The 23,653-nt window shown below is 40.1% G+C and overlaps 1 protein-coding gene across 1 annotated transcript in view; it reads left to right on the top strand.

Annotated features, from left to right (window-relative positions):
- FMN2 (formin 2) overlaps window positions 1-23,653 on the top strand; it is a 177,304-nt gene that overhangs the window by 73,768 nt on the left and 79,883 nt on the right. The window contains exon 8 of the mRNA XM_063124336.1: window positions 11,225-11,312. Within this exon, the coding sequence (XP_062980406.1) occupies window positions 11,225-11,312 (88 nt within the window). The remainder of the gene's footprint in view (window positions 1-11,224; window positions 11,313-23,653) is intronic.

Genomic DNA, 23,653 nt, shown 5'->3' with positions numbered 1-23,653 from the left:
TAGTAGAGTTGGAAGGGGCCTAAAAGGCCATCAGATCCAACCCCCTTGCTCAATGCAGGAATCCACCCTACAGCATACTTGACAGATGGTTGTCCAGCTGCCTCTTGAATGCCTCTAGTGTGGGAGAGCCCACAACCTTCCTAGGTAACTGGTTCCATTATCGTACTGCTCTAACAGTCAGGAAGTTTTTCCTGATGTCCAGCCGGAATCTGGCTTCCTTTAACTTGAGCCCATTATTCTGTGTTCTGCACTCTGGAATGATCGAGAAGAGATCCTGGCCCTCCTCTGTGTGACAACCTTTTAAGTATTTGAAGAGTGCTATCATGTCTCCCCTCAATCTTCTCTTCTCCAGGCTAAATATGCCCAGTTCTTTCAGTCTCTCTTCATAGGGCTTTGTTTCCCCTGATCATCCTGGTTGCCCTCCTCTGAACACGCTCCAGCTTGTCTGCGTCCTTCTTGTATTGTGGTGCCCAGAACTGGATGCAATACTCTAGATGAGGCCTAACTAGGGCCGAATAGAGAGGAACCAGTACCTCACGCGAGGTAACCCAACAGCTCCGCCCCGGGCTTACCCTAAAAGTCTGACCACAACCAGCCAAGCTCACCAAACACATTTGCATTGCATGGGACTCAGGTAGCCTGAGGAGAGCACATGCGCCTTTCCTCGCTCTTGTTCCTCTTCTACTCAGCCGCAGGCGCAATAAGGTGAGTCACAGTGAGTGACTCAGATGACCCTGTGGAGGAGCGGTGATGCTCTGGAAAAAGCACCGGATTGATGTGTCTTTTTCTCTGCTGCTGCCATTTCGCTGAGCAGGCTCAAGGCACCATTGTGGAGGTCAGAATTTCTCCAGCCAGCTGGACCAGGAATCTGGGATTCTTGCCCAGCCGGTTGGAACATTTCAGAATCTCCTGGAAATCAGGACATTATGGCAACCCTACCCATAGTGGCAGTGCTGCGAGTGATAACCATGTATGTTAGGAAAGGACCATAGCTTAGTTATACCTGGGGTATGGAGCATATAAATGCTTATTCCTGGAAGCACTGATATCTAACCATCCCTTTGTGTGTGCACAGAGGTCTGGCTTTGTGCGTCTTTTTGCTTTCATGCTGCTTTTTCAGGCACAGTGGAGCATTCGGTCAGGCTTTTAAAAAACTCTCTTTCTTTATGACCCTATTCTGTCACAGAAGAAAAGGTTGCAAGTTCCAGATAAAAATACGCTAAATTTAGGTGTGTGTTTTTAAATAGTGTTCCAGGCAAGGGAGGCGGGGGAAATCATAGCCCTTTGCTTCAGTTTAAAGGCAGATAACTTAAACATCCCTTCACTTGCTTTTGGCACTTTTTAAAAATTGAGGATTCTTTGATTGTTTCTAATTAGAGAAATGTTGAAACCTATTGTTCTGTCTCCTGTTGAAGAACGTGTTGCTTATTTTTACTCATTACTGTGTATGCGAATCTAAACAATCTAAGAAATTTTTCATCCAATGTCATACAAAGGAGCATTAACTAGAACAGCTATGTATTAATAGGGGATTAGTTCTTTAAAACAACATGTGTAATGACATTTGTTTCACCCAGTCAGTTGAATCACTGCTATTTTAATGATAGAAACAAAACGAAAGGTTACTTACAGTTTGAAGACCTCAGTTTACAAAACACATGTAATGACATTTGTTTCCCCCAGCCAGTGGAAGGAAAGGAAAGCGGGAAACTCATTTTGGGAGTGTCGCCTCCATTTTTCTTAACACAGATGTAGTTCTAATGTAGAAAAGACATAGGCAGCAGTAGTTAATGCTGTATCTTTAATTCAAGTAACAAATGAAAAATATTAATTATTATGTAACATGGGAAACATACCTAGCTCTATTGCATCGAGCAGCAATGCAGTCTTTGCTGGGCTTTGAAGGCGCAAGAATGCTTTTTTTAAAAAATGAAGAAGTATTTTATCTTTCATGCCCTCCATTTTGCAGGTAAAAACAGGGGCCTAATCTACACCAAGCAAGATATTGCACTATGAAAGACGTATTTTGAAGATAGGAGCCACGCTTCTGATTTATAGCAGTACTGAAGTGCACTGACAACTGTTGGGGCCCATTGACACTCATTATTAGTTATTTATTTATTTATTTCTTACCCACCTCTCCCTCTGGATCGAGGCGGGGAACAACATCAAATACAAAAATACTATAAAATAGATAAAACTGATTAAAAACATATAAAATTAATACATTATTAAAATAGGCATCTTAAAATTCGACTGGGTAGGCCTGCCGGAAGAGATCAGTCTTTATAGCTTTTTTAAATTCAGAAAGACGTACGTTGGCAAATCCCTCTTGGCCGGCCATTCCACAGTCTGGGAGTAGCAGAAGAGAATCATAGAATAGCAGAGTTGGAAGGGGCCTACAAGGCCATCGAGTCCAATCCCCTGCTCAATGCAGGAATCCACCCTAAAGCATCCCTGACAGATGGTTGTCCAGCTGCCTCTTGAATGCCTTTAGTGTGGGAGAGCCCACAACCTCCCTAGGTAGCTGATTCCATTGTCGCACTGCTCTAACAGTCAGGAAGTTTTTCCTGATGTCCAGCCGGAATCTGGCTTCCTTTAACTTGAGCCCGTTATTCCGTGTCCTACACTCTGGGAGGATTGAGAAGAGATCCTGGTCCTCCTCTGTGTGACAACCTTTTAAGTATTTGAAGAGTGCTATCATGTGTCCCCTCAATCTTCTCTTCTCCAGGCTAAACATGCCCAGTTCTTCCAGTCTCTCTTCATAGGGCTTTGTTTCCAGACCCCTGATCATCCTGGTCACCCTCCTCTGAACACGCTCCAGCTTGTCTGCGTCCTTCTTGTATTGTGGAGCCCAGAACTGGACGCAATACTCTAGATGAGGCCTAACCAGGGCCAAATAGCGAGGAACCAATACCTCACGTGATTTGGAAGCTATACTTCTATTAATGCAGCCCAAAATAGCATTTGCCTTTCTTGCAGCCATACCGCACTGTTGGCTCATATTCAGCTTGTGATCTACAACAATTCCAAGATCTTTCTCATTTGTAGTATTGCTGAGCCAAGTATCCCCCATCTTGTAACTGTGCATTTGGTTTCTATTTCGTAAATGTAGAACTTGGCATTTATCCCTGTTAAATTTCATTCTATCATTTTCAGCCCAGCACTCCAGCCTATCAAGATCACTTTGAAGTTTGTTTCTGTCTTCCAGGGTATTAGCTATCCCACCCAATTTTGTGTCATCTGCAAATTTGATAAGCGTTCCCTGCACCTCCTCATCCAAATCATTAATAAAAATGTTGAAGAGCACTGGGCCCAGGACTGAGCCCTGCAATACCCCTCTCGTTACCTCCCCTCAGTTTGAGAAGGTTCCGTTGATAAGCACTCTTTGAGTCCAATTCTGTAGCCAACTGTGAATCCACCTAATAGTTGTTCCATCTAGCCCGCTTTCAGCTATTTTGTTAATCAGAATGTCATGTGGTACTTTGTCAAAAGCTTTACTGAAGTCAAGATGTATGAAGGTCCTCTGGGGCTGTTTCTACACCTGTCCTTTTCCCCAGGATCGTCTCTGGATCATTCCTGTGCATTCAAATGACACACAGGGGATCTCAGGAGCAGGCAGGGATGATCCCTCCAGATTACACTCTGAAAGAGGGACAAGTCAGAAAAATCTTTGAGGCGGAGGACTTCAAGCTCAAGTTTTTCTGATTCACACCTTTCTAGTAAATAGGGTTTCTGAAAACTTTATTCAGACAACTTCTTAAAGTTGTTTTTTTCTAAAGTCTGTGGAAGAGCACCTTACTTGCGTCTGAAATTTGGCTTCGGTCCAGCAAAATCCTTCCTTGGATGGAAAGGCCTCTTTTCCACAGGCTAAACAAGGGAGGAGGCAATCTTTTACTATTTCACTCCATCCCACATAGTCCCCTGAAAGCTGCTCTGAAGAGTTGAGAGACCCTCCTGAACAATGGGGAAGGTAGCACTGAAGGTGCAGAAAGAGGGAGAATTGGCAAACATCATCCCCCACCCAGTTTTCCACCCACAGGAGTGTTCTGAGTGGAACTGCACTTGAGATGCTCCCACCAGCAGAATAAAACTCTGGGTTCAACCCACTGGGAATTTACTCAATTAATCTGGGATATTAATTAACCACATTTCAAATATTGATCTCTCTCTCTCTCTCTCTCTCTCTCTCTCTCTCTCTCTCTCTCTCTCTCTCTCACACACACACACACACACACACACACTGAAGTGTACAGCCCAGAGATGGATTTGCCATGTCACTTGAGCCCTATATGTTTCTCTCACATAGTAGAGGACTCGCATATTGAAGTAGAAATGAGGTCATTCTATTGGGCCTGGCCTCAATGTTATGTTCCCAGCTAAGTCCAGTCCTGACATTTGAATGTTGAACATGGATGTTGAAAAGGAACACCTATATGTGAGCTGCTGAGCATGCATAGGTCTCTATACAGTCAGGACCCATTGATTGTAAAGACTAGGCCTTATTCCCTTAGCCCAACTTTTTCTTCCTTCCTCTTCTAGCACTGATAGAACTTGCTGCCATTGTAGACTCAGAATTCCTCATTGTTTTAATTTTGTTGTATAGCACTTTACGAACTGCATAATTGAAAAGCAGCTTATTTTTTAGAAGTCTGTATGCCACCTTGAATGCAGTGTGGTTGGGAAGATGTCTAAGGAGTTTAGGAATACATCAGCCCAGGCGGCAAGTGCACATTAAACAAAAATGTGGCTCATTAGAGGTGGATTCTAGGTGTTTCCATCTATATGCACCCAACCTGACAAACTGAAGTTTGCATATGTCATTGCAATACTCAACCCGTATTCAACCCATATTCTGGGTTATTGTTACGTGCTAACCAGCTCATAGTGACTCCATATTTCTCCAATGTTAAGAGATCTCTGTCTGTCAGCTGCTGACTGACAGTACAATGAGCCGCATTGCATGCTGTGTGAACAGGCAACCCCTGATCTGAGTAATCGGGGGTTGCCTTTCCATGAGAACCTAGCTATCTTTGACTATTTCAAGGGTTATTCAAGGGTTAAATGATCCTTACATAATCCCACTAGTATCAGATGCTCACATAACCCCACTAGTATCAAGGGTTATGTGAGGGTTGCTTCACCCTCACATAACCCACAACGGCTAGGTTTGCATAACACAGTTGCATACTGAAAAGGCAACTGCACATAGCCAGCATGCACCATGGTACATTGTTGCTTAAATAATCCACAATGGTTCATCCATGTCATGAGAACCAGATCACTGACTGTGTTTCAGCATATTCTTTTCACTCTAGGTAGTGTTGCTTCAGAGTTTGCAACCGTGGTCTCTGGCTAGGTGTCAGTGCTCTCAATTATTTTTAGTGCTGTATTTCAATTGATGGGAATGCAAGCATTCCAGTGATCGGTCTACATTTAAAAATGGTGCCTTTCCTCCTAGAAAATTGGCTAATTTCATAATAATGAAAAATACTAACTCCAAATAACCACGATCGCCACCCAGCTCATGATATCCTCCATTCTCATTTTTTAAAAAAACAAAAACCCTTTAGTAGTAGTCATGTTAATTTTTGCAACCAGTACTATTCTGAATGGCAAGAACATGGCATTGCTATTTTACATTGTCTTCTGGGGTGTATTTTGAATATAACGTTAAACTCTTGGCGTGCCCTCTCAGAGAAGCGTCCACAGATCCCTAAGCACTACCTACTTAGTCTGGCTTTACAAGCTTAAGTATAGACATTTACATTTGCCATTAGTAATGAATATAGTACTGTTGAGTTGCAAACTTCTGGCTCATTTTATAAAAATTAGTATCAACTAGTAATTTGGCTAGTTGTAATGAATAACAACATTGAGACATTATCTGTTAATTTCAACATCTAAATGTGTTCCAGAAAGGAGAACTTTTTGCAAAACAAATTCTGCATGAGGTAGATATTATTTTGGGGGAAAGGGATGTTCATTTTAAAAAAAATTGCTCCAAGCATTTAATTATCTAACATCTGCATTGCATTAGCTTTTACTAAATATCTGACTCTTTTTGCTTGTGTTATCTATACAGGAACAAATTTGGCATGTCGTTTGTTTACTGATCAACAATAAGGGCCACTCAACAGTTAGAAACTTGGTCATAGATGTTAGCATGTTGATAATATCTTTAGCTTCCTTTATATTTTCAAAAGTTGTTTTAAAATGCAGTTCCAAATTCTAAACTAAAATAGGAGATCTGTATTGTGTCTGAGATGGTTTGATCTTGTAGAGATTTGATTAGCAAACTTTTGTAGTTTCTCCGTTTAATGGCGTCACTAGTCTGTAGCCTGTAGGCTTATATGGCTGCAGTTAATGGGTTTATTTTATTTCTAATTGTGGGAACTGCTTTAGGCCTTTATGCTAATATTCATATTTTGTGAATTAGGCATGTACTGTTTCAGCCACCGTGCTGGAGGAAATATGATACTATAGTATTAATTCAACATGGCTTTTATTTCAATGAACATTTAACTTTGCATTTGCCGAATAGAGGCCATTACAACGAGTTCTCTATTAATCAGTTTTATGTATCTCATTAGGCAACAAATAGAAATAAATATATAGTTTTATTTGAATGGTTTCATAATTGATTCTCTACTACCCTGTATACTGTCCACACCTCCTATAATACAAGGGTAACTAAATACACAAATACATTCCTTCTAACAAATGCTTTGTTACCTTCTCTGAGGTTCATCTTAAAACAGATTGTTATAGTTAAGTCATCACAGCATATTACTACTCTAAGGACATAGGAAGTTGCATTATAACAATTAGACTATTTGTCTCTGAGCTTTTTTCCATGAGGTGCTTATTGTGTGCTCATCATTCCCTGCTCACAGTTGTTTACAAGTTCTTTAGATGTCATCATGACCCTCCAGTTTTTCTTCTGTATCTAACCAGAACTTTTCACAATTATTTTTAAAGTGTGGGAAATGTGGCATTTAATTGTGAACGTGAAAGAAAGGGAAATTTCCTCTTATGTATGTGCTCTACTTCACTATACCATAGTACCACCCAGAGGTTACGTAGCAGGGAAGCAGGAAACGAAACACTCCTCATATAATGCTCAGATCTCAATTCAGTAACAGCCAGTTCACAGCATTGTATAGAAAAGCTCTGACTAGCAGCAACTGCCCAGAGTCTTAGGCAGAGCTCATCCTCTTCATCTGCTCCCTGATCCTTTTAAGACATCTTAAAATGTAACTGGAGATGCCAGAGACTTCAAGCAAGGTTTGTGCTCTGCCACTGAGCTATGATTTCTGCCATATTAACTAATACAAGTTTTCTATTAGCTAAGACCTAGGCCATTTCTACACCTGCCTTTTTTCCAGGGATTGTCCTGGGATCATCCCTGTGCATGCAAATGACACACAGTGGATCCCAGGAGCAGGCAGGGATGATCCCACCATTTTTCTGGGATAATCCTTAGGTGCAGAAAGGGCCATAGTCGAAACTTTCACCAGAGGTGTAAAAGCATGTATTAGGTTAGTCTGTGTTTCTTATTCTACTTTCTCTAGATTGAATGGTCCAGATAGGCCTGCCAAGCACATATTCCTACTGTCCACTACATCGTTATGTTACATTTCCAGACAAATTGACTTTCTCATCTCCATTGTCTTCATCTATGCCTTTTCTTTCAAATACCGTCAGACACCCCAGCTTCATTCAAACACCTCTGCAACACTCACAGCTGCCTTCAACCCAAGGTGTGCTTCAAGGTTGCTAGCTTCACTTCAAAGTGCATGATCCAGCATGCATGTTCCTTGTTTTAGGTGCAAGTGCAAAATACTGCAGCCACCTGATGTGACATTCAAATATTGGTGTGACAGCATCTGCTTGCCTGCAGGTGTCTGTGCACCCAGAATGCAAGAGTTTTTGAAATGAAATGCTAGCAACCCTAGGATGGATAGTCTTTGTCTCTCTCTGTCTCTGTCTCTGTCTCTGTCTCTCTCTCTGTCTCTCTCTCTCTCGTCTTCTATGAACATCACAAGCAATATAATGGACTCCAGACACAGCATAGCACTCATTCACTTAACACAGCTATTGAACTCTTAACGGAAGAAGTCATTGTTACACTGCTGCTTACACCTTCTTTTGGAACTTGTTTAGTCATGGTTGGCTACACCCTTTAAATGTTAGAAATGTCATGTCTGAGAATTCTTTCCCTAGAAATGGGTGATCTTCTTGATCGGCCAGCATCTTTCATCTCCTGAGCACCAGAGAACAACTTGGGTGGGGGTGGGGGGGTTTATATATTCACAATTCATTATTCAATGGTAACTCACAAACAGTACTTAAACAACTACTAGGATTCTAATTTAGCATTTCTCTCTTGAATGATACTGAAGTTAAGGGTCTTTTCCAAGTACCTGGCCTTAATAACTCTTCACAGTTATCTGCTCATTTTTCCTTTGAATATTTTTTATTAATTTGAACTTATTTAAGGTTTTATGTAACTATAGCACTGCATTGAGAGATATGCCTCTTCTAAACAATAGAATAGGTCCATAAACCAAAACTATAAAAGGTGCAATAACTTCTTCTTCTTTGGAGAAATCCATCGTTTTAACAAAACATTACCTCAGCAAATACCATGACTCCAAACCCAACATTTGCCAAGGAAAAGTGAATATAAGGGTAGGAAGGAGAAGTGGTGACCAGGAATAGGGGATACCTAGTACTTCCTTTGCTTGCAAATTGTATCTATTCATATGTAAAGGATTTTTTTAAAAAATCTTGTCTTTCTATAAGAAAATTCTCAAAGTGGAAACTAACACAATATAGTAAAACATATCACTATGACATAAATAAGAAATAACTATATCTTATTGGATAAATACAATATTGTGTGAATGCAATTAAGATGCACTTTAAAAGGGGTAAATAGCAGCAATGGAGATGCTTGAGCAGCATCAGGATTTCAGAGAGTAGAGGGGGAGACTTTAGTATTTTCCCTGCCATGAATCCCATGAAAGCTGCTATTTGCACCAGGAGAGACACTTACATTGGAGCTGCCAATGGAGGCTTTCTTCCCAATGCAAATAGCAGCCTTCTCACTTGGGGGAGAGGAGGAAAAGAGCAGGGGAAAGAGCTACATTCTCCCTCCCCACTCCTAGCAGTCATTCAGCTGAAGATGCCTCCCCATGGCTGCTATTTACATTTTTCAAATGAGTCTCTGATTAGATCTCTGATTAGATCTCTGATTAGATCGCTTGTATTATTATTATTATTATTTATTTATATAGCACCATCAATGTACATGGTGCTGTACAGAGTAAAACAGTAAATAGCAAGACCCTGCCGCATAGGCTTACATTCTAATAAAAAGGTTGTAGGTTGGTTAGTTGTTGTTGTTGTTATTATTATTATTATTATTATTGTATTTATTTGTATCCCGCCTTTTGCCCAATGCTGGGCCTCAAGGCGGCCTTACAAAGTTTAAAATATACATTGGGGGGGGGAACAAAACCATAAACATTTAAAATACACAACAAAATTATAAGACATTAACATAGATGGAGGTCCAGATTATTCTCCAAAGGCCTGCTGGAACAAAAAAGTTTTAGCCTGCTTCCGAAAGCCCATCAAGGAGGGAGCCAGCCTAGCTTCCCCGAGAAGAGAGTTCCAGAGCACCGGAGCAGCCACCAAGAAGGCCCTCTCCTATGTTCCCACCAAGCATGCCTGTGAAGAAGGTGGGACTGAAAGAAGGGCTTCTCCAGAAGATCTCAAAGCACAGGCAGGCTCATAAGGGAGAATACATTCTTTCAAATTTTAAAAGCAAATGCATCTATAGAAATCCAAATTTGGACGTGGACCATGCAATGAGGCTATTTTGGGGGTTGAAATTGCTCCACCCTCTCAGTGTCAACATTGTTCCTATGGGGCACATTATGAAGATACTATATGGGACCCCTGTGTTTTGCCCCATGGAGCAAATAGCAGTGCTGTGTGTAAGAGATGATTTTTTAAACAGGAAAAGGAATACAGGCAAAGGTTAACCCTCTTTCTCCCTGCAACACAATTTTGATCATTATCTCCCTTTTCCTTAGACTGTATTTGTCTTTTTAAAAAGATAGAGAAATCTAGACATGTGCCACCCACTGCCTAATTTAGGGTGCAATCCTGTACCCACTTACCTGGGAGTAAGCCCCATGGAAGTAAATGGGACTTATTTCTGAATAGAAATTTATAGGATTATGCCTAATCTTCCACTTCAATCTCGTATTGATTTGGCTTTTTTCTGAGTTATTGGCCAGGATATTATTAGTACGTATTCTTTTTAGGTTATATATTTTAACTTACATAAAAAAAGTTTTATTTAGGACTATGACTTATGTTTAGCAAAGGACAAAATCCAGCCAAAGTTAAAGTCCCATTGACTTCAAACACATGCTTAACACATATCTTTCCTATTAAGAACAATTGCATAGCATAGGTGTTTGATATGTGCCCAAGGAATCTTTCTGATCCCTATTTGATTAAGACAACATTAGTTTCTGACATATACAGTATTTCTTAATGCATGTGGGTTAAATAACCTTAAACTGCCTTGATTTTCTTCCCAGATAAGAAAATCAAGGTAGTTTAGCTTTTTGGATTGTTTATTTAAAAATGGGAATAGAGGGAGCTCAACTAATACTAATCCTGCTGAGACTGAAGAAGCCCTCTTCTATAATGTGATTATATATGCTTGTATGATTTTATATATGCTTTTTAAAATGGCATATTTACATCTTTGTGTTTTCCTTATTTGATCAGAAAGGATCCCAACATGTACATAGTTACTTTGCTTTTTTTTAAAAAAAAAAAAACTGTAGGAAAAAGCAACCATAGAAATATTCTCACAGTTTTAGCTTGATCTAATCTGGAAATAGTTGCGTGGTTTTGGAAGAAAAATCAAATATGTTTTGTAGATCTAATGTGGACGAAAACTTGAAGCTATGATGCACATAATGCTGGATTTGGGGGAAGGGTATTTGTTATCTATAAAGTCTGAAAAGGTCTTAACCATAATTTGAATCTAATCAGTGATTTAACCAAATTTCTTAGGTTCTTTAACAAGTGAAATCTAATTTGGGTTTTTTATGCTTCTGATTTGTCACATTAAAAACACTTTGCAAGATCTAACTTATTTGGAGTTGTTTTTTCTTTCTCTTTGCCTGTGCAGGTTGTCAAGCTATTAAGCAACAAAAGATCACAAGCAGTTGGGATATTAATGTCCAGTCTTCATTTAGATATGAAGGACATACAGCACGGTAAGTGAAAAACCTTTATTACATAGATTTTGTTCGATGAGATGGTTTCCTCTTTTTCTGTTAAAAAATCATTGCCAGCCTTCTTTGTTAGTGACATCCCTGCTGCTGTCTATCTCTGCCAGCAACGTAGTATAGCGAGCCAATTGATTATCAACCTATAGCCTTTTATCTTCAAATCTATGTCTTCAGCAACAATCTGTTGCTGAAGACATTTGGATCCCAATGAAATGAATGAGAGCTGTATTTCATTTGGCTTGAAAAGGAGAGAGATTCCCATAATATTGAGTTGTCTTGTCTCCTATCTGTTTAGTATAAAACATTGTTGATTCCAGCTTTCAAGAAGCTTCACTGGAATTTAGATGCTTGGTGTCTTTAACTGTGAATCCCATCTTCCTTTTTAAAACTCTAATTCTCATTTGCCTTATAAAATATATCATGTTTTGTACTAAATGCATTCTGAAGACTTACTGATAGCATAACCTTGGAAGTTTCATATTAGCAGACATCTTTTGGGGTGTCTGTAATTCCTCCCTCCATGTTGACATTAAAGGATAGCTTTGCAAAAAGGTGAAAAGTGGAGCTATATTTATACTTGCAGTGTTCTTCGTGCCTCCTAAGGCCTTATAATAGATTTAAAGCAGATGGAATGGGACTGTATAGTGCCAGCTTACCTATTAAATAAATATGGTTTCGAGTACATTGCAGACTTCATAAATCATGAAAACATCTTTCTGACTTTTCTAGCCTACCTATTTTAACTGTGATTTCCGCTTGCTATTTTGAGGAATAAATTACACACAGGGCAAATGGTGGTGTGCGCCGTCAATTTGTGAGTAACTTTTAATCACAATTTAAGCTTTTATTAAGTTGTTTTCATGGTTACTAAACTTCCTCAAGCTGAAGCATTTAGGCTGGTAGTTACAGATTGAGGCGCCAGTACTGGCGCCAAGAAGTACTTGGTATTTCTAAAGCTGGCAGATGTAGTTCAGTTAAGTCATAGAGTGAAATCTGAAAACAATGATATGGTCCTTTCCTTCAGTCAAATATTCAGCTTGGTTTGAGTTAATAATGAGAACCTTATGAACAAAGGAGTCCGCCTAACATCTGTGTCTGTGGTAAAGCCAACACAAGTTGATTGAAAATTTGCTTGCTTAACATGCAACGCTAACAATAATATGGCATGAATGTCAGTCGTTGAAGGGGTCAAGCAATACTATGCTTAACCTTTTATCCTATTAGGATTAAGTGGAAGTAATTGTTCTGTCCTACAAAGTCTCTTGCAGTATTTTTATATTGCCCTTCATTTGGGCTTAGTACTCAGTGCTTGTTCATGACGAAGGGCATGTATTTATGAGGAACTAACATTTTTATAAATCTTCAAAAATAAAACGGGCTAGACATACCATGTTAGTGTGAGTAGAGTTTGTGATGAACGTAGAAAGATGAGCCAATAGGAGACCAGAAAGTCAACCCCAAGACATGCCTGTCTTCTGATACATCTTTCCACACTCTAAATGTGCTACTACTTTCTATTTGCTCTGAAGCACTTAATGACCCTGCTCAGAAGGCACACTAAGCCATGGTGGTTAAGCATTTTGAGCTAAACATTACGGCTTAGCATGCTGTGTGAACCATTCCTAACCATGGTGGCTAGAAAACCATGGTTTAATCACACTCAGTAACCATTTGCTCGAAAACGGTTAAGAAGCCTGACCATGGCTTAGCATGTTGTCTGAACAGGCACACTCAAGCATAGAGAAAATGACAATGGGCCTTTTAGACAACACGCTAAGCCATGCTTAGGCCCTCTAACCCTTTTGCAGCAAGTAGTTAGGGAGCATGTTTAAAACATGCTCCCTAACTACTTTAAAACGTGATGATGTAGCCACCATGGTTAGGAAAAACACAGTTCGTACGACATGCTTAGCTCAAAATGCTTAACCATCATGTCTTAGTGTGTTGTCTGAATAGGGCCCATATGTCTTTGTAGTGCTAAAGATGCGGGGAATCGAACATGAGACCTTCTGCATGCGAAACAAGTGCTCTGCCACTGAACCACAGCCCCCTTCCCCCCCACCCGATCATTGATTGTTTGGTGGTTTCCCAGCTTTTGCGCACTTTCCCCCCATTCTCAAAGGTTGAAACACCTCCAGTTCGCAACTGGAAGTAAGAGCTTTAAGCTAAAATATGCTGGTGTTTTAGGAGTTTGTGCCCCACTCCTTTTGCATTTGGCCACACCCACCACTGGAATGCAGCCCCCAAAAGCATCTCCAAATGGAAATTGGCCCTCGGACTGAAAGAGCTTCTGTGCCCCTTGCTTTAAGGGCCAACATGGAACTCTGATCCATGGTCATGTCAGAACCGAAGGGTTAGCTGCACAAATGGCTTTTCTACATAAATGCTGCTTTACTGAGGCTTCTATTTCTGGATTCTTTGCAGGATTAAGATCAGCTCCTTCAGACCATGTTTTTCCCCCCCCGAGGGGTTTCTTTCTCTTCCTTTCCTTATGTTTCATTAACAAACACTGTATAACACTGTGGTGTAGTGGATTTGCACAATTACACTAGGCTTTATCTCACCATTCACAAATAATACCAGACTTTCTTTGTTAGGGGGGGGTGGAAACCTTGCTTAAAAGGGTTGCAAAGCACGAGGGAGGCCCTAGAAATGATAATAGTCATGTAAAGGACCTGCAAACTACTATAAATGAGGAATCACAAGCACATAATAAATGCCTCATGAAGAAAGGCTCAAAAGAGCCTGAGAAGGCAACACTGCATATGGAAGCTCCAACCGTCCACCTCTGTTCACTGATTCTGCTGGATGAGATTTGTCCTCTGCTAAATATTGGCATTGAACAGAGAGCAGTCCAAAGGTGGCATTGAAGGGTTTAGTATCCTTTGAATGGCAAAACACTGGAGACTTATGGTGTCTTTACAACACTATAAGCAAAGCCTATATTCAGACTCTTCAAGACAGGCAGCACACCTGTTCCTGTATCAAACTCCCAGAGAACGACTGTTGCTGCCTCCAGTGCCACACCAAAACTTTAGCTCACTTGAGTTTAAAGCTCTCAGTTCTCTTCCTGCCTATCCATGCCTCATTTCAAACTGTAAAATTAACTCCAGACTGTCCTCATCTCTCTCTCTCTCTCTCTCTCTCTCCTTAATATTGCCTTCTGAAGGCTGGAGAGAGGTTCCAAGCTATCAGAAAAATTATACTCCACATTTAAAGAACATGTGTAGCTTTATTAGATTCAGAACTGGAGGAAGGTGAAGCTTTTAACCATCTCAAGAGGTCCGATGCTCTCTGACACTCTGGTCCATGTCAATAGAGGATTTCTGGCAGGCGACCTTTCATGTTTGATTATCTAAGAGCTTCTCTACATGAGTGATTTATTGCACACTCACAAAGGCCTTATAACCACCCCCGGCTTTCCTGGGCGTGATGAGGCAATTGCAGGGGAGGGGAGAGAGACGTGAGGAGGCTAGCCATTGGCTTCCTCTGTTTGGCGCTAACTAAGTGGGGAGGGGACTGGAGATGCTATTTATGGAGTGATTCCCCTCCCCAGCCTTCTCTACGACTTTTGCGGCTCCCTCCCTCCTTCCCTGTAGACAGTTTGGGTTCACTGGTTGCCCCTAGGGGGGCCAAGTAGGATTTTTTGGCTCTCAATTATTTCTTCTGGGAGTTTCTTCACCTACTTCACACTGTAAGACAGCAGTGGAGGATTAACTAGGCTAATTGGTTGAATTTGCTCACATTTTGACTGGGGGCAGGTGTGCAGGCATCGGGAGCAAGGATAAGGTTGGTGAGCATTCTTAGGCACCCTTGTGGTGATTGGTAAATACCTGAGGCCCTCAGCTGGGAGTGCTGCAGCACCAGATGACAGGATAAGGGTTACCTCTTAGGCCAATCTTACTCACTCAAAGTTTTGTAACCTGAGGGGGAGTGCCATCAGAAGGCCTACTTACCCCAAAAGGGAATCCTGATGGGTGGCAATAGACACACGTCACCGGTCAGGATATGAATGGATCGCCCAATCCCAATTATGGGCAAGACGTTGGCCAAGATAGGAAGCCTGCCTAGGCCTCCATTTTCCTTTGCAGGTATTTATAAATAAATGTGGCCCTATTTTAAATCCAACTTCTTGTCTTGTTATTTCACCTTCCATCTGCAATTGGCCACTCACAGAAGTTTGCAAGTCGTTTAGATGTTGTCGTCAACCTCCAGGACATCCCCCGTGCTTTTCGCCTTATCCCACTTTAAAAACAACACAGAAATAATTAGCTAGTTCTTAAAAAGCATAAAATTGGCATTTTGTTATAATTAAAAACGTAAGAACATCAGAAGAGCCATGCTGGATCAAACCAAAGGTTCATCTAGTCCTGCACTCTGTTCACACAGTGGCTAACCAGCTGTCGATCCCACAAGCAGGACACGATGCAACAGCACGCTCCACCCATGTTCCCCAGCAACTGGCACATATAGGTTTACTGCCTCGAATACTGGAGGTAGCACATAGCTATCAGAACTAGTAGTCACTGATAAATTCTTCCCCAGGAATTTATTCAAACCCCTTTTAGAGCCATTCAAATTGGTGGCCATCACTACATCTTGTGGTAGTGAATTCCATAGCTTAACTATGCAGTGTGTCGCTGTCTCATTAAAGTGAACGGAGTACTCGGAGAGAGGAAGTATACATGACTATATGGCCACTTGTGGCTGGCTGTGTAATTGAGCTGATTGTAATCCCAGAAAGAAAGTGGAAGCAGAAAGAACCAACAGGATTTTTTTTAATGTAGAGAAGCTGTATGTATCCTTTAGCTCCCCTTCCCAGGTACAATGGAACTTTTGAGCCAAGTACCTGTGTGGTACTTGGTACTTGAGCCAAGTACCACACAAAATGGTGGTAGAATTTTGCTCTTTGGCAAGGTTTCTTCCAGGTCTGTGAAGTCTATATGACTTAGAAGACTGTATCGGCTATTACACTATACTACGCTAACTCCTACATGTGGTAGGGATAGAGATGTTGTAAATAGATACATTTAAGCAAGCCATGTGGGTTTTTTTCTTTGAGTTGATTTCAAGAAGGCAGTTTCCCAAAATCTATCTTTGGCTTTAAATGATTTTTTAAAGCTTTAGGAACAGGTTTTCCCCCAAACCAGACACATTTGCTTAACTCATATCTCTTAGTAGTATTTCGAGAGGTGTTTTTTTGTTTTTTGTTTTGGTTATTGCTAACAGATTTCCTATTCTGTCCAAGAATAATGGAAAATGCTTTCCTTGTTGTTCATTGCCACCGTAAAAATAATACTAATAATAAGTAATTGAATTAGTTGCCATTTGCATGGAACTTCAGGAGACTGCAGTGGAGGTGTTGCTGGCTTATTTGTGTAAACTTCAATTTGGGTTATGCTGTACTTCTACAAGTGGGCCACCCACCAGCTAGAGGCTTTGTCGCATCACAAAGCCCCTATCCCAGCCTTTCACAGACCAAAATGTGAATGCTTCAATATAAGCTTCATCATTAGATGTCCACACTAAGGAAAATATGCCTGCCTACCTATAGTTTGCTCTAAAGTCCAGCTGAATATTGGAAGTGAAGTGGCTTTGGATTTGTTTCATTGCTCCATTCATTCATGCATATTTGTAGTCGGTGCCTGAAAAAGTGGATTTAAAACAAAAAGGGTTGTTGCCATCCTAAAATGCATTCTTTGCACAAACTTATATCCTGAGTTAGAATATATATGCAACTTTCCAGATCACATACTTGGGCCTTAGCTAGACCTAAAGTTTATCCCGGGATCATCCCGGGGTCATCCCTGTTCATGTAAATGACACACTGGGGATCCCGGGAGCAGGCAGGGATGACCCCGGGATAAACCTTAAGTCTAGCTAAGGCCTTAGATTATATATGCGAGCTTTCAGATCATACTCTATACACTTAGAGAACAATTATTAGCAAATACAATTGGGATGCAATCCTATACATGTTCAGGCAGAGAAAAGTGCTACAACTCCCAGTATCTCCCAGCCAGCATTTTTTTTTTTTTAGATTTTCTGTTTAAACACGCCTATAAGATTGCATCCATAGTTAGTTAACAGGAAACTCTTGAACAGGAAGTGTATACATCCTGTGTTGACCAAACCATCTTTAAATTTAAACCACATTTAGAAAAGAATCTTCAGAATTGTCCTAATTAATTCTCCAGTAACAATTTCTAGGTTCAATGGTTTTCCAGAAAATGTCTTAATTGCTTAACCAATAATTTCATCACCTCTAGACAGTTTAGTAGCTTTTGCAAGAAGAACTAGAAGACTATGTGTTTAGCAGACAGGAATCTTGCCTACTTGATGCAATGTCCAATTGAACACAAATTTGGATTATATCAGACAATAAAATTTAGGGATTTTACAGAAAACTCTTGCATCCTGCAAACTAGACTTTTCTGGATTTGGGTAATTCTGAAATCAGACATTCATAGAGCTTTATTATCAGATATAACATGAATATTATTATTATTATTATTATTATTATTATTTATTTATATAGCACCATCAATGTACATGGTGCTGTACAGATAACACAGTACATAGCAAGACCCTGCCGCATAGGCTTACAATCTAATAAGTTGTAGTTAACAATAAAGAGGGAAGGAGAATGCAAACAGGCACAGGGAAGTGTAAACAGGCACCGGGTAGGGTAAAGCTAATAGTATAGAGTCAGAACAAACTCAATATTTGAAGGCTATAGGGAAAAGAAAAGTTTTTAGCTGAGTTTTAAAAGCAGTCCAATCCCTTTGGAAATTCATTTGAAAACAGTGGTTTAATCAGCTTTGCAGTTCTTGCTGATCTCTTAACCAAGTGAAAATGTTTATTTGTCATTTAAACTGGGGAATAATACATCTGTGATTATCATAAGTGTGCAAAAGATATATATGCGAGTGTGCATGCGCATGCATGTGTGTATGTGATGATTTTTTAAGCCCTGAGTACCTGCTTACTGAACATAAGAGCTATACTGAATCAGACTAAAGGCCTGTCTATTCCAGCATTCTGTTCACACAGTGGTCAACCAGCTGCCTGTTGGAAGCCCAGAAACAGGCTATGAATGCAATAGCACCCTCCCACCCATGTTCCATAGCATAATGCCTCCAATACTGAAGGTAATATATAGCCATCCTGACTAGTAGCCATTGACAGCCTTATTCTCCATGAATTTGCCTCATCCCCTTTTAAATCTGCCCAAGTTGGTGGCCGCCACTACAAGTTGTAGTAGAAAATACCATGGTTTAACTGCAAAGAACTACTTCCTTTTATCTGTCCTGAATCTCCACCATTCAGCTTCATGGGATGACCCCAAAAATCTTTGCCCTGAACATTTTCTTCACACCATGCATAATTTTATATACTTCATTGCCTTTTTTCCCTAAGCTAAATTACTTCAAACAAACATTATAACCTTTACTCAGAGGGGAATTGTTGAACGTTTTGGCCTCTCTTTTTTGTACCTAGAGAGGGAACTCTTTTTTACCTGACATGTGGGAGGGCAGAGAGGCAATGCCGATACTGGACTCCATTAGGCCCTTGGTATATAGCTGCTGAAGGCCCCTTCCATGCCCCCACTGGCAAAGGTCCTCCTTAGTCTCTTGCCCACTGGCCCATTACCGAAGCCACCATGGTGGGGAGTTCTTCCTGCTGCTCCAACCAGCCCCGCTTGCAGACCATGTGGTACCCACCCCCACACATGATTTTAAAACGTTTTTGTTTTAACTTAAATTTCGAATAGTAGCAATCTGAACCAATCAAATGCTGTGTTTGGGAGGAGTGTGGCCAATGAGGGCACAGGAGTGACGTAACAACCTCCTTGTGCCCTCATTGGCTGTCTCCCTCCCCCCCAAAAGGCAGTGTCTAATTGGTTTGCATCACTGTTACTCAGAATGTTTTTTTTTAATTATTATTTTTTAAAATGGTGCACCACAGGGTCACCTGGATGGGCAAGAGGGTGGATGAGGAGAAGGAGGATGGGGTGGGTGTGCAAGGACTGTGAGCCTCCCAAGCCCCTGGGCCTTTGGCTGCTGCCTGCCCATGCCATCATGCTAAGCTTGCAGGGAATCCTCTTCAGCCTGCGGCTGGTACTTACAAATTAGGTCACTAGATGGCAGTGCTTCAGCTTATGGTTAGCCCCAGGAGCCAGTAGGATGTGCTGGCTGGCTTCTTTGGAGCAGACATGAGAGACAACAACTTTGCCCCTAAGTTATAATTAGGACGTCTGCCCTTCAGCCATTGCTGTTGCTGACTTTCTTGTTTACCCTCCCTAATTTTATGTTATGGCCTTTAGTTAGCTGACAAAGCTGGGAAGGAATTTTATTGATATTCACATCTGGTCTCATTGATTAGGGTTTTTTTGCTTTTCTTATAGCAATATTACTAATTTGTCATTTAACTGGATTGTTCCATAATCCTGTCTTAATTTTTTTGTGGCAGGCACTGGAGTCATTGGGCTAGATCTATAGCAGGGGTAAGCAGGAATTAAGACTCCCTGCTCCCCACTGGGGGATCCCCCTTGTATTTGGGGGTGTTGCTTCAATCACCAGCCCAGTATGGGGATTGGTCCCCCTTCCACACACCCAGGTTACATGATGGGCCATTGTTACCATTTTGCACCATAGTAGCCTGACATTCCTGACTATCACCATCAGTATTGCCCCCAGATTATGTCATGGGATGGTGGTTTGGACAGCAGTCAGGGTGCACAAAGTCCTTGTCCTATGCCACACCAAAATCTGATCTGTAACTATAAAAGTTGTGGCCGTTTGTAACCCACATCAGCCTGTGCATAGTTATTATTTCCACATATCACCCTCACTCCCTACTCCTGATGTGATATTATGATTTTAAGTAAAAGAATAGCTACAACTTGACACACACTTTTTCTGTAAGAATTGCACTGATTTAGACAAGACTGAGTAAAAATGCTTGTGCATAATAGTGAAAGTACTTGTTAAGGGATAGGCATCTTTGAACAAGCAGTGGTGGAAATTTTCAGTAACTGGAAGTCAGGAATAAGAACCAAGTGATCATGATTTAATGCTTTCATTATTGAGTAGCATCATAGTACTAATGTTTTTAAGGAGCCACACATAATTACAACCCTTTCCCCACTAAGTAAATAAATAAAATAATGAATATCACACTTGTTCCCCCACCAAATTAGACACAGTGTCTCTCTCCCATATGGAAGTGGATGTCGGTTCCAAATTATCTTATATAAATAAGAATAGATGTCTGGAAAAATATTACTAAATACAATGTTAACTTCTATGTAACATCCTCCCCTTCAGAAAGTTTTTGTAATTGTTTCAACTATTCATACTGTGACAAGATCAAGGTTATAGCATTTTCCAACCATGCATGTTTTGAGAAACATTATTTCCTTAGTGAAGTGAACTGCTACGATTATCATCACTGTTCCATCTGGACAATATCATGATGGCGTCTTCATTACTACTTTGGGTTTGACACCCATTCTTTTGCAGGGATATAAAGTGCAGGCACTTTTTGGTTAACCTTAAAACTTGTGACATTATATTTAAAAGTTAGAAGAAGTTTTAGTCTTGCTTCTCTATCCAAATCAAAATAACTGTAAAACTGCAGTATTTATGCACAGACTTCTAAAATCAAAGAATAGAACTGTTCTTTATTATCAAAGAGAAAAATATGAGTCCTTCCATATCTAACTCATATGAATTTTCTTAACAATAAATTGCTCCGAATTAGTATTCAGAATTCACATTCATTACACACACACACACACACACACACACACTCACACACACATTCTCTTTTGCTTGGTTCAGAATTGATTCTTACATTTGTGTGTTTTCTTAATGAGTGTTTTGGAAAAAGCTCACCTGTTTCTGAGCTTTCTCTTCTATCTGATAGTGTTGGCACATGTGTGTTGATGGTACTACGAGCATGCGCTTTATCACAATGCCCTTTGGAATTGTTATTCCCTGTACCAGTCATATAGCCACTTGGAAATTGAACTGTTCCTCACCACATAAAAACAAACACACAGGTCTTGCTCCTGAAGAGTCCCTTCTTCTTGTCGAGTCCTTCTTTCTATTTGAGCACTTCTCCATAAAGGAGCCCTACTGGCCTTCCTCTTGAGGCGATGTCACTCTCTGGTTATAGGTGGTCACCTAGCTTCCTCATCAGAGGTGGAACTGCCCTCCTCTTGTAGGGATGGAACCATGGTCATCTCCCCAGAGGGCCTAGGCACCTTCGTGTTTGCCATCTGTAGGAGCTCTAGCTTCTCCTCAGAGGAGGATTCCTCTAGTCAGAACATGACACCATCATATGAAAAGGAAAGAAGCAATATTCCTAAATATTTCTCATGCCCCAAAACATGATCTACTCCTGTATAGCAGTAATCTATTAGAGTCTCATTTGTGCTTATGAACAAATTAAACAAGGAAACCTAGACAAGCCCAAACAACCAAACAATTTATTTTGAGACTTTTTCACATGCCATGATGAGTGTTTTCAAGAACCTCCAGTTCATTTTATCATTAGTAACAGACTTACTTTTCTATTTTGTTCATTCAACGTGATGTACAATTTGGATAATTAAAACTATAAGAAATTAAGTCTGTTCTCAGTTAATATTCTGGAACAAAGAGGGGAAACAAAGGGATTATTCATAATGTAATAAATTTACCACAAATTTACCACAATCTACTAGTGAGACTAATTTCTAACAAAACCACCTTATACCATCAGTCAACATTTGATTGTGATTATATTATTTAATTTTGAGTCAAAATGCATTGCTTTAATGCTCTTAATGTAGAACTTATGAAAGAAGGATATGTCAAATGATGCACTTCCTCCCACTTTGGTTAATGTTGTCCTGTTACAAGACTTAAATTTATTTATTTATTTATTACATTTTTATACCGCCCAATAGCCGAAGCTCTCTGGGCGGTTCACTTTAATTGATATTAAAGTGCAAAGTAGGAAAGATATGTTTATCAGTATTACCATGTAGTTGAATTAAAATAATGTTGGGTGCAAATAGGTTAGGGTTAAGTTAACTTAATTCATTGGTTTTAATATTATACAAAACCTCGGTACTTGCCAGTAATTTGGCAATAACATCTTATCGTTTAATAACATTAAGAACACGCATGCAACCCTGTTCTCTACTCAATGCTTGCAAGTGACTTTTGGCATATTATGTATTTGTAGAAATTACATCCAGCCCTTCCATTTTCTTTGTATAAAGCTATTTCTTTTGCCCCAATATGACAACGAAAATACATTAAGTGGCTACAAAACTGTAATCGCGACATTATTGTATTACAAACAGTAATCGCGACATTACTGTATAAGCAGCTGTACACCTTTCTCGTGTGTGCTTGTATAAACAGAGGACGATTTTTCAAGGGCTTTAGTGGGAAAGTAGTAGGCTTGGAAAAAGCACACACACTTGAGTCGATATCTGGAATCTTGGCCATTTAGCAGATAATGATGTGTCATCACTATACATGTAAAGTCAATTATGTTTCCAATATGATACATACATACATAAGTACCTGTGTTTTCAAACCATTATATAAGTGTATTTTTTTCCAGGGCCAGCTTTACTAGGGAGGCAGTAACTGTTTGGGAGTCATAAATGGGCAGCAAGTTGTTTGCGACGCAATTTCTTATTGTTGTGTTTTTTACTGCCAGGTTGCGGGAAAGCTCTTTGTGCAATTTTCTGACTCGGATGCCAAAACAAATTGACAGGCTTTGGTACTGTGCACCTATTGACAAGTTAAAGATACTGACATGTTCAAGATATTTACTGCAGAACAAGGAATGGTGCAATTCACAAATAACTTAAATTAGCATATACGGACTTAAGCTTTTTACCTTTAACTTGAATGGATCTTTGGATATTATACCAGTGACTTCATGAGTTATACCAATAACATAAGTTTAGCTAAATGAGTGCTAATTATTTGTGCATCCTGAACTTGTTCTCTGCTCCTATTTGATTTTAAAGTAAAGCCCCATTATTAGTGCCATCATCATTATGATGACAAAAGTCTTATTTTCTTTTATGGTATTGAAGTGAAAACAATTCTATACATCAAGACCACATTAGATCTTCTTTCTCAACATAAAGCATATTTTATCTCCAGTTTTAAGTTGCAGGCTCTTCAGGGAGTTGAAAGTTCTCACCACACGCCCTGCTTTCTTACACCTCTAGAGTCAATTTTAGGCATCATGCATAAATTCAGGGGAGAAAGATTTCAGGCTTATGGGATCTACTTTGTTTTTTGTTTTGT

The sequence above is a fragment of the Elgaria multicarinata genome, chromosome 4, assembly GCF_023053635.1.
Source record: "Elgaria multicarinata webbii isolate HBS135686 ecotype San Diego chromosome 4, rElgMul1.1.pri, whole genome shotgun sequence".
In the NCBI taxonomy this organism is placed as follows: Eukaryota; Metazoa; Chordata; class Lepidosauria; order Squamata; family Anguidae; genus Elgaria; species Elgaria multicarinata.
Note: the sequence above shows the minus strand (reverse complement) of the source record. Positions and strands in the feature narration are given on the sequence as shown.